The sequence below is a fragment of the Protopterus annectens genome, chromosome 12.part0 (assembly GCF_019279795.1).
Source record: "Protopterus annectens isolate FY-2018-M chromosome 12.part0, PAN1.0, whole genome shotgun sequence".
Lineage (NCBI taxonomy): Eukaryota > Metazoa > Chordata > Ceratodontiformes > Protopteridae > Protopterus > Protopterus annectens.
The window spans coordinates 1,179,317,195-1,179,330,599 of record NC_056746.1 but is presented as its reverse complement, the minus strand read 5'-3'; the positions used below and the strand labels follow the sequence as shown (position 1 = coordinate 1,179,330,599).

At 37.3% G+C, this 13,405-nt stretch overlaps 1 protein-coding gene across 1 annotated transcript in view; it reads left to right on the top strand.

Moving 5' to 3' along the window:
* The window catches only part of SRC (SRC proto-oncogene, non-receptor tyrosine kinase), a gene marked incomplete in the record, with an annotated part of 1,446,557 nt that overhangs the window by 1,206,891 nt on the left and 226,261 nt on the right, over positions 1 to 13,405 (top strand). The window contains 1 exon segment of the mRNA XM_044090212.1: positions 2,480 to 2,583. Within this exon segment, the coding sequence (XP_043946147.1) occupies positions 2,480 to 2,583 (104 nt within the window).

Below are 13,405 nucleotides of genomic sequence, written 5' to 3'. Positions count from 1 at the left end.
TTAAAGAGGAGGGGGCCTAATATGGAGCCTTGTGGGACACCTGTGGGGGTGTTAAGGAAAGAGGAGATGGCTTTTTTTTATTTGACAGCTTGTTGCCTGTTTGAGAGAGAGCTGGTGAACCAATTAAGAGTTGAAGGTGATAGGTTTAGCTTTGACAATTTAGTTAGTAGTAGGTTATGGGAGATGGTGTTGAATGCCTTTGAGAGATCAAGTAGGATGGTAGATACAGTAAGGCCAGAGTCTCTAGCTTTATTCACAGTTTCAAGAAATGAAAGAAGGGCTGTCATAGTACTATGATTAGGGCGGAAGCCGTATTGAGTAGAAGTTAGTAGGTTGTTGTCTAATAAATGGGGAAGGAGTTGTAAATGGATACATTTTTCTAGAATTTTTGAGATAGGAGAGAGGATGGCGATGGGCCTGAAGTTGGTAATGCTAGTATTATTTCCTCCTTTATGAAGGGGAATGATGAAAGCCTTTTTCCAGATTTGTGGAACAAGACCTTCTTGGATGGAGCGGTTTATTAGGATACTAATTGGGAGGGCGATGGCGTCTGCAGATGTGCTGAGGAAGTGTGAGGAGATGTTATCGGGGGCATTGGTGCATGGTTTTAACTTCTGTAGTAGTTTTTTTATAGTGGAAGTAGGGATGGGTTTCAGTGAGAATGTAGGGGGTTGGGAGGTAGTAGGGTGATAGAGTGGAGAGGAGGGGGGTGTAGGAGGAGGACAGGTGGTAGTAGGGGGTGGGTGGTTGCACGAGAAGGAAGAGGTAAGTTTGGAAATACAGTCTATGAAAAATGAGTTAAATTCGGTGGCAAGTTTATTGTCTTGTATATTAGGGTTGGGGTTTGGGTTTTCAGTTGTACCAGGTTTTAGGAGGGAGGTTATACCTTTCCAGACTAAGATGGATTATATGTGTGTGAATGAGAGGGAGGATAGAGGAATGGTGAGGATGCAGGGAGTAGAGATGGTGAAGGTGGATGAGTTTAAATACTTGGGATCAACACTTCAGAGTAATGGTTAGTGTGGAAGAGAGGTGAAGAAGAGAGTTACAGGCAGGATGGAGTGGGTGGAGAAGAGTGTCAGGAGTGATTTGTGACACTAGTACCAGTAAGACTGAAAGGGAAGGTCTACAAGAGGGTAGTGAGACCAGCTATGTTATATAGGTTGGAGACAGTGGCATTGACAAAAAGGCAGGAGTCAGAGCTGGACATGGCAGAGTTAAAGATGTTAACATTTGCACTGGGTGTGACGAGGGTGGACAGGATTAGGAATAAGTATATTAGAGGGTCAGCCCTGGTTGGAAAGTTTGGAGACAAAGCCAGAGAGGCAAGATTATGTTGGTTTGGACATGTGCTGAGGAGGGATGCATGGTATATTCGGAAAAAGATGCTATGGATGAAGCTGCCAACTAATAGGAATAGAGGAAGGCCTAAGATAAGGTTTATGGATGTGGTGAGAGAGGTCGTACAGAGGTGGTTGGTGTGATAGAGCAAGATGCAGAGGACAGGAAGAAATGGAAACAGATGATCCGCTGTGGCGACCCCTAATGGGAGCAGCCGAAAGAAGAAGAAGATATCCTGATACTTTATTACTAATTGAACTTGCTTACTTTTGCATAGTTTGAATTTGCTTACTTTTGTCTCTTTGTATCATTTGATTGCCGAATTTTGTATTGTAGCAACTCTTGTAAATATTGTGACTACCTTGTAACTACTTTGTACTGTAATTACCTTGTTGTTTTATGCATTGGAGCATTTCTCAACTTGCCTCCACTGTAAATGGGCTCTGTTCAGCCCAGTGGACTTTCCCGGTAAACAAATGTCAATAAATAAATATTTGTTTCATGGGGTAATGCACATATTAATAATGACAGCCTGCAGGCACAGCCTGGGTGAATGAGCATTCTCATATGGTAACTAAAGAAAGAACACAAGAATTATGCAGTTTTTTACAGTACATATTTATAATAAAATAGAGATCCAGCTTAGACACATGATGCTCAGGAATTGAAAGAAGTAGAAAACCGTTAATCAGAGACTGCATGAAGGCATTGTTTTCTCCACCTGACATGATTCCTTAGGAATCTGCTACCTTCCCAGTTTCATGTAGGTTGTGGTTTTATTTTGGTGGGCTGCTAAATATCGCTTACTTGGGAGTGTTTACTTAAACTGGAACATGTATTAAATTAGATTCCTGCATTCAGTTTGACTAGTTATAACCATGTTTATTGTACCTGGCTCGTTTTCTTTTTAATGTTGCAGGGTGCTTAAGATTTAATGAGCTAAAAGTTAAAACAAAAAAATTGATTAGTGTGAGTACTTCAGGTGACGTTCGCATAAATCAAACTGTACAGGAATGCTTGGAGATCAAGAGAAATTTTAGTAGTTGTATCCTGGCTTGTAGGAAGTACTAAAGAACAATCGATAGTAAGATCTTGTATTTTATTAACTTACAGTAAATTTTCTTTTTTTAAATTTTAGGTGGTATTTTGGGAAGATTACACGGAGGGAGTCTGAGAGACTTTTACTGAACTCTGAGAACTCGCATGGCACTTTCCTTGTCCGTGAGAGTGAAACAACCAAAGGTGATGCTGCATTCCTATAACTGTTTGGGACATTGTGCATTAATGTACACAAAACCTGCCATAATTTATGTAACATTGCTTTGACAAATTAGCCAGTGCGTTGGCATTTATGCCTGTCCCCCCTTGTATTTTCCTTGCCACTAAAGGCTCCTGCTTAGTAAATCCCAAGAACTCTTGTAACAGACCACTGTCCTCATTTAGCCATCGGCGACAAGCATTTCAAAGAGCAACCTAGCCACTTTTAAATCATAATTTAGATCACATCTCTTAAGTAAATGGAAATAGATTTGCCTAGGTATTCTGTTAACAAAGTTACATACTTGATTATCTGTGAATTTGCAGTATATCTTGCATTCATTGCAGTCTTTACATGTCTGTATATGACCACAATGTGTCTGTTTAATGGATATTGTAAGATTTTATTCTTTGCATAACATACTGTGATCTAAGAACTTTGACCACTGTACCCATTCAGTTATCAAAAGTAAATGGAGCCACAAACATAAGTAGGAATTTATGATGAAATCATTCATTCAGACTTGCTGCCCCTTTTTATGCAGTGTTGTTTTGAGTGGGACATATGTTGATTCAGAAATGCACTTCTTAGTTTCCATGTATATGTTGTGATTACTGTTTCACTAGCCACTAATGCATCAATCACAGAGCTTTGCTGTTTAGAAGTAAGATTTCCCCCCCAGGAGTAAAACTGTTCCTGCAGATGTTTTTGAATCCTAGGTCTCCTACCAGTATCGCATCATATATACTGCAGATGTGGATCTTGCCTCTGTATTGGTCAGCCATTAAATTTACTGTATTGGTCAGCCATTAAATTTAAAGTTTCTCAGGTGGTTATGTAAGAGAGATCGGTTGGGAAAGACGAGAGTGCAACCCTGACAGCCAGTTTTCCACAACTGACTGATTTAACACAGGAGTTCCCCAAGGACCATTCCTGTATCCCCTTTTTTCCCTCTATCAGTGATATTACAGATGACCTACCAACTCTTAATCTCACTCTACATGCAGACTTTGTATTACTCTTGGAAGCCAGTTAGTCCACAGCAGACCTGCAAACAGTTCCAAACAAGTTTCTCTAAACTTTGCCATTGGACATATTCCAATCAACCCAACTAAAACCAATATTCCAATCAACCCAACTAAAACCAATGTAATGTTTCTTGCAACACCCCCTCCCAAAAAAAGTAGCTAGTTTACCTCTCATTACTGTTTAACGACACTATGGGTAACACCATCTCCAGTATTACAAAATACAAATACTCTAAGCTAACTCTTGACAAATATATCTTTCACAACCCATATGGACAATATTATAAGTTATGTTCTCTACCAACTTAAGCTATATTATAAGATCACTCATTTACTATCACCCACAGGCAGGAAGCAGTTAATTTATATTTTACTACCTGAACACAGATATGGTATGTCAATATCACTACAGTCATCCTGCAGTACATAAAGAATCCAAATTACAGAAAATAAAATACTCAGATTTACTCTCCTGGCACACACACAAGCCCACCACTGCAGCCTCATTAAGTAAGCTGCTTTGGCTACTTTTACCTGACAGGGTTTCATATCTGCTCAACTGCCTCCTCTTTAAATGTCTAAAACTGGGATGCTTCTCAACACTTAGACATGCATTGCTATTCAGGGAGAAAATACTCCCCAGCAGTCAATGAGTGTAATATTACATTGGTCAAATCACCATTCAAAAGTCGAATAGGAGAAAAAGCATCTTCCCAACTAGGACCAGCTGTCTGGAATCATTTTCTTAATGAAATCAAAGCAGTATTATTTTTAAGTACTAAAGCTGCTAGACATGCTACTAATTGCAAAGATATTCACATCTTTCAGTATCAGATTTTAATTTGCTTTCACTGAACAGCCGTCCAGTTTCTCTGTATATACTAATTATGATGTTTCTTTTACAAGAAACTCTTAATTATTTTTTTCTTCTCTTTATTTAACTAACATGCCTTTTGTTTCCTTTCTTTTTTTCATAGTTTCCTGCTCTAATTGCCCCTCCATCTTCCATTTTGATGTACCTTTCCAGATTTCTCTTCATCAGCACCATCCCCAGGAATGTGAGATGGAGTGGATGTGTCCCATATGGTTCTCCGCTTACCATGCTGCCCTGCTCATTTGCCTTGTTCCTTCACCTAGTTGATAACACGGCAGCTGTTTGACTCTAATTTGTCTTTTGTCGTGCTGCTGACTTCAGGCACTGTCTGCATGTCTGAAAAGGCTACCGTTCTCCTTTGTTACTTCACCTTACTTCTAGATTTTGTGCTGTCCATTATTGTGCCTCTTAGAGTTTTTTTGTCCAGTTATTAATCCCCCCATGAGCCCACTCTATGTGCATTAAATCTGCCGTTTTGAGCAGTATGGTTATGACCTAGTCTAGTCTTTTAACCTGATGAGTAAATGTAAAAAAAAAATGTGATGACGATGATTATACGACTACTAGTACTAATAAAAACAATATCAGTCCTGGGATTATTCCCCTTCCATTAAGATCCTCCCTCTCCCATAGTGTCCATGTTACCTTATCTGTGATGGATTCCCCAAGTGTCATGATTTCCCAATCATTTATTAAGTCCCCTGATTTTACTTTCTTTCTGATCCATCTCTTGTGCTTATCCTGACACTTCCTGTTTGGCTTTTCATGATGTTCCTTTATCCCATCTTTCCCTTAGCTCCTTATCTTTCAGCACCAGTCTTAGAAATATTGTAGCAGCATCAAAGTCAATATTGCATTTTTATGTGGGTTACTGAAAAAATACCAAGCCCCTACTGAAACTTAACATCACCTGTTCATGATAGAATGAACAAAAAGTATCATATTTGCATGAGTGTCTTAGCTGTCATTTATAATATTATAATGGTGACAGCACAGATTTGAAGGGTTTTGTTTGGCTAATCATTAAGTAGAAATATATTCACAGCTTTAAAGTGTAATATATCCCACATATTTACTACAAACTGAAGTAAAAGCCACAAAAGTTCAAAGGCTTGCAAACCCCGGTCTGTTCAGAACAATAAGATGCAAATCTCCAGAAAATGCTGCGTAGTGGATTGTACTGTTTAAACTTTCTGGCGATTTGCATCTTGTTGTTCTGAATAGACCAGGGTTTGTAAGCCATTGAAGTTTTGTGGCTTTTACTTCATTTTGTAGTTGTGTTGCTTTTTCATCCCAGATATTTATGTACCCCTTCCCAATCCAGTTCAGTCATGTACTACTCCTTTCCCATGTCTCCCATTCTGTGTATTCAAGAGACAAGGTTGGAGTTTTTTTAGAAGCAGTGTTTAACACCCCTGCTGATGCACATTGGAAGGTGCAGTGGTGCAGAGGTAGAGTTGTCACTTCACAGCAAGAGGTTCTCTGGTTTGATTATCTGCTGGGGTGCCTTCTGTGCGGAGTCTGCATGTCCTCCCTACGTTCATGTGGGTTTTCTCCGGGTGCTCTGAAGAGATGCATCTGGAGTATTTCTCCCCGGGCCGCCGCTGAAAATTGGCTTCATTCCAAGTCAGACTTTCCCCGGCAAACGCATGTTGAATAAATAAATAAATAATGCACTGATTGCTGAACTGATATCTGTTTGAAGCTTGCTGAGAAGGTGCTGTAATCTGCTTGAGAGTTCATCAAGTAGAGGTTCAGCAGCACATTACTGTGTTGCATAATATATGCACACTTGGTGCAGCATTAGAACTGCTGGTTTCACAGGTATTGTCTCATGGTACCACCTTGAGCCTCTTATTGCATTGTCACTAGCATTAGTTTACTTCTGCAGTAACACTCTGTACCCAAAGCTTTGAAACAACTTGAAGAACGCTTCTCTATTTAAGTGAAGCAAACATTTAGGAAACATGGAAGCAAAATAATTGAGGTGATTAGATCTGAAATATGCACTTGAGTTAAATTGTTATGTAGCCTTCTAACTATCCTCTTAAAAGAATTCATGATCACCATTTCCTGTAGTTCAGCAAACCTACTTTTTCTAGGTTCAAAACTGGGAATGTGGGAACTTGTAGATTATTTCCTTTTTAACTAGGCACGTATACTGCCTGAAAGTGACAATGACATCTAGAAATTTTTTTTTGTGCCAAAGACCTTAATGTACTGATGAACACCACCAGCTCCCGTTGTTGATTTTAACTGATAGAGTATGATGTAGCCTCAGAAAAGTAATCTAGACCAACAGCATGATGATTTTCACACTTTTTTTTTTAGTGGCATGTCATGTACACAGCTGCTTCTCCTAATGTATGTCTGGGGAAAAGACCAGCATTCTTTTTTTGTTCTCTCGCCTCTTTCACTGGAAGTCCTCTTCCTAAGTAGAATCACTGCTTTATATAATATATATATATATATATATATATATATATATATATATATATATATATATATATATTGGACAGAATAAGGACTGATGTAGTAAATAACACAGATCAGTCTGCATTAATATAACAAGGCAAGATTGCGTATATGGATGTAGAGACAGTACTGGTTGGCAAAGATGTACAGATTATTCCACTCGTATGTTATAACATCCTGGTTATTAAAATGTATGTGATTAACAAGGAATGGCTTTGTTAGCAGAACCCCCCAGATTACACTTTTGTGCACTTTGGAATAGTAGTGAGAGTAAGTGCATTTGGTCATGAAAGTTGAGCTTGCGACTTATGTTGTATGTGTTTGGTTTCTCACCATTTTGCATTCAGTAACATTACAGCATCAAGACCGTGTGTGTGTTTGTGCATGTGTACACATGCATATGAAAAATATCATTTGAACTGGAGAACATATTTTTGTGGGGGAAAAGGCTCTATCATAAAGGGATTATCACTGAACTTGCAAGACTTTCTTCTTATGGTGATGATATATAGAGGTAAAACCAGGCTCTCTCACCACAGGAAGCAAAAACAAAAACCTTTTCAACAAACAACAAACAAATGTCAAAAAAAATGAAAATTTTTAGATAAATCACATCAGTAAGGCAGAATATAGATAAAGCAGAACCAATTTTATTATTACATCAGACAGTAATAATGACATTAAAACACTTGTTTATATACAGAGACTAGTGCTTAAGTGCACCATATCATTCATAAGCCATTCAAAAATAAACAGCAATATTGTGTACTAACTGAGTGCTCGATGTGTAAGCATGAGCAGCAACAGCACTAAAATGTGACAAGATGTTTTTTATCTATATATAAATAAATATGTATAATGAACTAAAATACATTGAAACCAAATCAAATGTAAGATGTTATTCTTACATAGATAAATGAATAGATAAATAATAAATAAATAAATAAGAAGCAGATACACTTTAAACATTTAACATTTTACATTTTAAATATCTATGATGCATATAAAATAAATAAATATTCATAAAATAATGAATATATATATATATAAGTGAATGAATCAATGAAATAATAAATAAATAATAAATAATAAATAAATAAATGGATGTATCAATAATTAATAATTATTAATTAATAATATATTTATGTCTCTATTTAACTATGTATCAAAACATCATAAATAGATATATGGCAGATTCACTATCCTAAAAAATTTTTTGGATAATAATAATGTATCAACCATACTATTAATATATATATGTACTAACAACTAGGGTTATGTTGTATATAAAATGGGTTTGACTAAAAGATGTTTGAAAGATAGAATTTATGGTCATTTATATGATATAAGGAGAAAAAATGAATTAACATCAATTTGATTTTAGGGGTGATAATATGTTGATTTTAAGTAATAAAGAATTGAAATGGATTTTAAGGCTGGCAGCTCATATATCTCCTGGCATCAACAGTTATATTTCTATTAAGCCTGCCTTGGAAGCTAGATAAACATTGAGAGCTATCATTTTTCCTTTATCTTACTTTGTTACGTTTTTTGTTGCTAAGATACTAAATAACATGAATTTGAATGCATTTTTAATATATTTCTAATATTTAACAATTCAAGTGTATTTATTGAGTAAATATGAAGTTTTTATTATGTCTTCTTTTAATGCTGTTTTTAATGCTGATCTTAAAGCTGTTTTCATTTTATTTTATTACACATTTCCTTAAATCTGCTTTTTCAGATATAGCCCAAAGTATTTATATTTATATTTACATTTATATTGCTATATAAATTTAAGTAAATGTTACTCTTTTTGTTATATATATGGTCTGCAAAGTGATTTTAACCTATAGGTTTTGTATTTTATAAACAACATTCAACATTTTATATACATTTTATATACAACATAACCCTAGTTGTTAGTACATATATATATTAATAGTATGGTTGAAAATTTTTAGGATAGTGAATCTGCCATATATCTATTTATGATGTTTAGATACATAGTTAAATAGAGACATAAATATATTATTAATTAATAATTATTAATTATTGATACATCCATTTATTTATTTATTATTTATTTATTATTTTATTGATTCATTCACTTATATATATATTCATTATTTTATGAATATTTATTTATTTTATATGCATCATAGATATTTAAAATGTAAAATGTTAAATGTTTAAAGTGCATCTGCTTCTTATTTATTTATTTATTATTTATCTATTCATTTATCTATGTAAGAATAACATCTTACATTTGATTTGGTTTCAGCTTTTTTTTATTCATATATATTTTATATATATATATAAAAAAAAAAAATCTTCTCTTTTATTGAAAAACTTGGTTGAGAGAGCCTGGTTTTACCTCTACTTATGGTGATGATGATGAATAAGCCACCACTGGTTAAATACAGTGTTTTGCACAGATAGTCTTGAATGTTCAGGGATCTCACTGAAGAACAGTATAATGGTTTGAGAACCATTTATTCCATTAAATGAGAGCACTTTTTCAGTTATGTTGTCTGGTTGCCTTGCCTGTTCCTCTTTTATGTCATAGCATGTTTTATGTGAATTTTGCATTTTTTTTTCACTTACAAAACCTATTTTGCATTTATTTGATTCACCTGAAGAAATAGAAATCACCTAGAGTGCATATATGGCAGAAAATAACAGTGCACGGTTTGGCATTTTAGATTAAATTTGTGAAAGAAGTTGTTGTCTTTCGGCTTTTCCTGGTTAGGGGTCGCCAGAGCTGAACTGCGGTCCGCTAATGATTGGCAATAGATTTTCACAAACGCCGAGGTGCCAACTCGACGTTCAACCTTCAACAAAGGCACGCTCATTTACGCATGTCTTTTGAATGCCCACCCAACCACGAGGAGGACATACAGACTCCGCACAGAAGGCACTCCCCGCACTCCAGCCGAGAATCGAATGGGAGAACCTTTTGCTGTGAGGCAACAATGCTACCGCTGCACTACCGTGGATTTAAATATGTGAAAGATGTTGCAGAATCCAAATTACTTTAATCCCATTTTAGCCTTCCCATTTCATCAAGCTAAGCGTCTTCTTAGAATTTCAGTTGCAAAATATGCAAACAGCAGTAGATAAACCCAGTGTCTGATAGCAGTTGGCTATATTATGGTCATTGTAGTGTAAAACTCCTGGTATCAGTTGCACAAAGTTTATTGTTATGTTCTATATATAACTGGTTATTGTTGCTCATATGTCATGTATTCATAAACTTCTATGTACTTTTCCAAACAGTGCTTAAGTATCTGGTTTTGTTGTGTGTTCTTAAGCCTGTTATCAAGAGCTCATAAATTAATCAGATAGTTGAATTAAGTTAATATATATTGCTGCTTATACTAGAAAATAAATCTGCATTTGGTAATCTCATACTGCAACGATGTGTCCCAAAAAAAGGTCAGCTGCTGCTAGCACATTTTCACTTCTTTGTTGGAGCCATGGGTACTTTGCAACTGATGAAACTTTACTAAATACCGAATGTCAGTCACATATCTTCATAAAAGTGTTTCTTGAAGTCTCTGTTCCTTAAAAGGACTGATATGTAAATACTTATTTCCCCTCCTCATCTCAACCCTACTGCATCTGGCTTGTTAACTTTATATTGACAGAACTTGATTAAGCAGGAATTAAATAAACAAGTGCCTTGGAATGTAATGACAGTGGATTGAAAGTAGGTCACTGCATCTCCTAATGCTGTGCCTCGTTAAGCAGAAGGCGAGCTGAGGCTTTTAACAAGCCAAGAAGCCACTCGCCAGTGCTTTACAGTGCAGCCTGCGGAAGTAATGCCTTTTGATTATATGCAGTTCATGAACTGCTGTGTAGCTGTATGGGCAGAAGGCAGCAGAAACACAAAATAGATCTGGCCTGCAGTATTGGGATGTTAACATTACTGTTACAGACCCACTCATAACCTGCTGGGGTTTATGTACACCACCTACTAATGAAAGTCTGCACAGTCTAGCTTGGATGAAACACATTTATAAATGCAAAGGTAGATGCCTCATTTTAAGGCCAGTTCTTTCTTTATGTAGCTGTTGCTTAGTACATTTTTCTCCAGAGAATTCATTCTAACATGATGATTTCCCAGTAGCCACTGTCTCTGGTGTGACATATTACCGATGGTCTTCCAAATATGTGTGCAGTAACATCTGCAGACCAGATCTGTGAAAGTGTAAATGGATGTTTTTTCGTGTGTGTGTTGTACAGGGAGGAGGAATGTTATTAGGTCACTTTTCATACTGGTTTTACTGCACTTGCTCTTATTTCCATGTCTAGCTGACCTCCTAGGTTAGTGTGCACAATTGTGTAGAGAAGTGGACTTTGGTCGTAGCAGAACAGCAGCAGCAGGCCACATGGTCTGGGATGATCTATTTTTCTGCTGCACACATACAGTTGAACCTGCCACTGATGCTTCCTTGATTGACAGTTCAGATCTCGGACAACCAGGATTTATGGCTGCATCCGTTGTTGATGGATTTCTGAAGACTGATACATTCTTGAAGATGATGGCAGCCAGAAAATAAAAGCTCCATTGAAGGGAATGAGTTGGAGGTACTGGGTATAAGCCGCTGGGTAATGAAGTCTGTCAAAAAAAAAACAAACTTGTTCAGATCCTGATATTCTTGATAATTTCTGTCTTTCCTCAAAGTTGCCATATTTGGGCAATGCCATGCATAGTTTCATAGGTGTTTGCTAGGCTAATGACCACAAGGGTCTTTTTAAGCATAGCCATGCATCCCAAATCTCTGACAAGTTCTGATACCCTTGATAAGTGTAAGTATGGGCCTGGGAGATGAACCATTTGTTCACAAACCCTTATTTGAGTCAGGAAGATGCATTTGTCCTGATGATCTTGCTGTATTATGTGTTCTTCACCTTCAGCTCATGAAGTGAACAGAGGGTGTACAAAGCCACCTGTCCTCTGTCCAGTGGCAGCACCTTCCTCTAAGTCCATCTCTTTGTTCTCACTTACTTCTGTCCTTCGTATTGTGCCATCTAGTTCCCAGTGCCCCTTAAGTCACTACTCCAGAGATCTCCTTTGTCCCTGTCATTTGCTCTAGAGTAAAGAATGCTTGACATAAGTTAAAGGTAATAGGGATAGTGGTCATTGCACTTGGCCCAGAGCAAGTAAGGTGGTATACTTCCTACTTCATATCCCAGTCAGCTTTGGTGTAATGCAGTGAAGACTGATTAAAGTCTGTCACACTGCATCTTACTGCTGTGTTTTATCAATATCTGTTACAGGCTATTGCACCCTGAGCTCTTATATGGGGTCATTAGCTGTGCACTGGTGGCAGCCCACGTTGGTCACCCAAGTCAAAAAACGTTGTCGCTGGCTATCACTTTCGTCTCTAGGACACGAAAAAAAGGGTCTTCATGGGTTCTGTTCAACCAACTGTATTTTATACAAAAACATCACTATAAAGACTTACTGATTCTAACTTAAGTAACTTGTATACAAACTAACAACTGTGATCCTGCATGCTCACTCTGTGGCTGCTCCTTCAAAATGTCACTATGGATTGCACGTGTCTGGAATTTATACCTGCGCATACAGCCTTGCATGCTTCTTAAAGATATAACATACACTTTACACACTGATCTATATCATACCTCCCAACCATACCATATTACTTGTTTTTTTTACCGAGTTTTGGGGTCCAAATGAAGGGGTGCCACGATTCCCGAGTGGCACCCCTTCATTTCCGATTTTTTTGTTTTAATTTTTTCAAATACTGCACTGTTGAAGCTGACATCATCATGTGCACAGTGACGTCAGCTCCGTCAGGGCCACCAGCTAGTCGGAATTGAGCTTAAGGAGCTCACGTAGTCATTTCCAGCGGGTCTGGCTGCAAATGTGAACGGGAAAGCATTTAACAGCAGCAGCACTCATTTTGGATTGACAAATGTGAGTGAGGAAATCATTTAACAGCAGCAGCACTCATACGTTTTGGATTAACAGCATTTTCGAATCAAGTGAAGTAGCCGTTATAGACTCAAGTAAGGTGTGTGTGTGTGTGTGTGTGTGTGTGTGTGTGTGTGTGTGTGTGTGTGTGTGTGTGTGTGTGTGTGTGTGTGTGTGTGTGTGTGTGTGTGTGTGTGTGAATGCCCCCATGTAATGCACCTGGTGGCTAGAGGTGTTTCAGGCTCAAGAGCCTAAAGTCTCTAGCCACCACCATTTCTGAGCTTTGTCCAGATTTGTTGTGCTAAGAGTTGAGAAGAGCTATGGTGAGAAGTGAGAACAGAATTTGTATTCCCACATTATTGGCTTTGTTGTTTGTCCAGGTTTTTTGTGCTAAGAGTTGAGAGCTATTGGTGAGTGAAGCGTGAGAACTGAATTTGTATTCCCCCATATTAGCATTAGCTTTGTCCAGGTTTTTGTGCTGA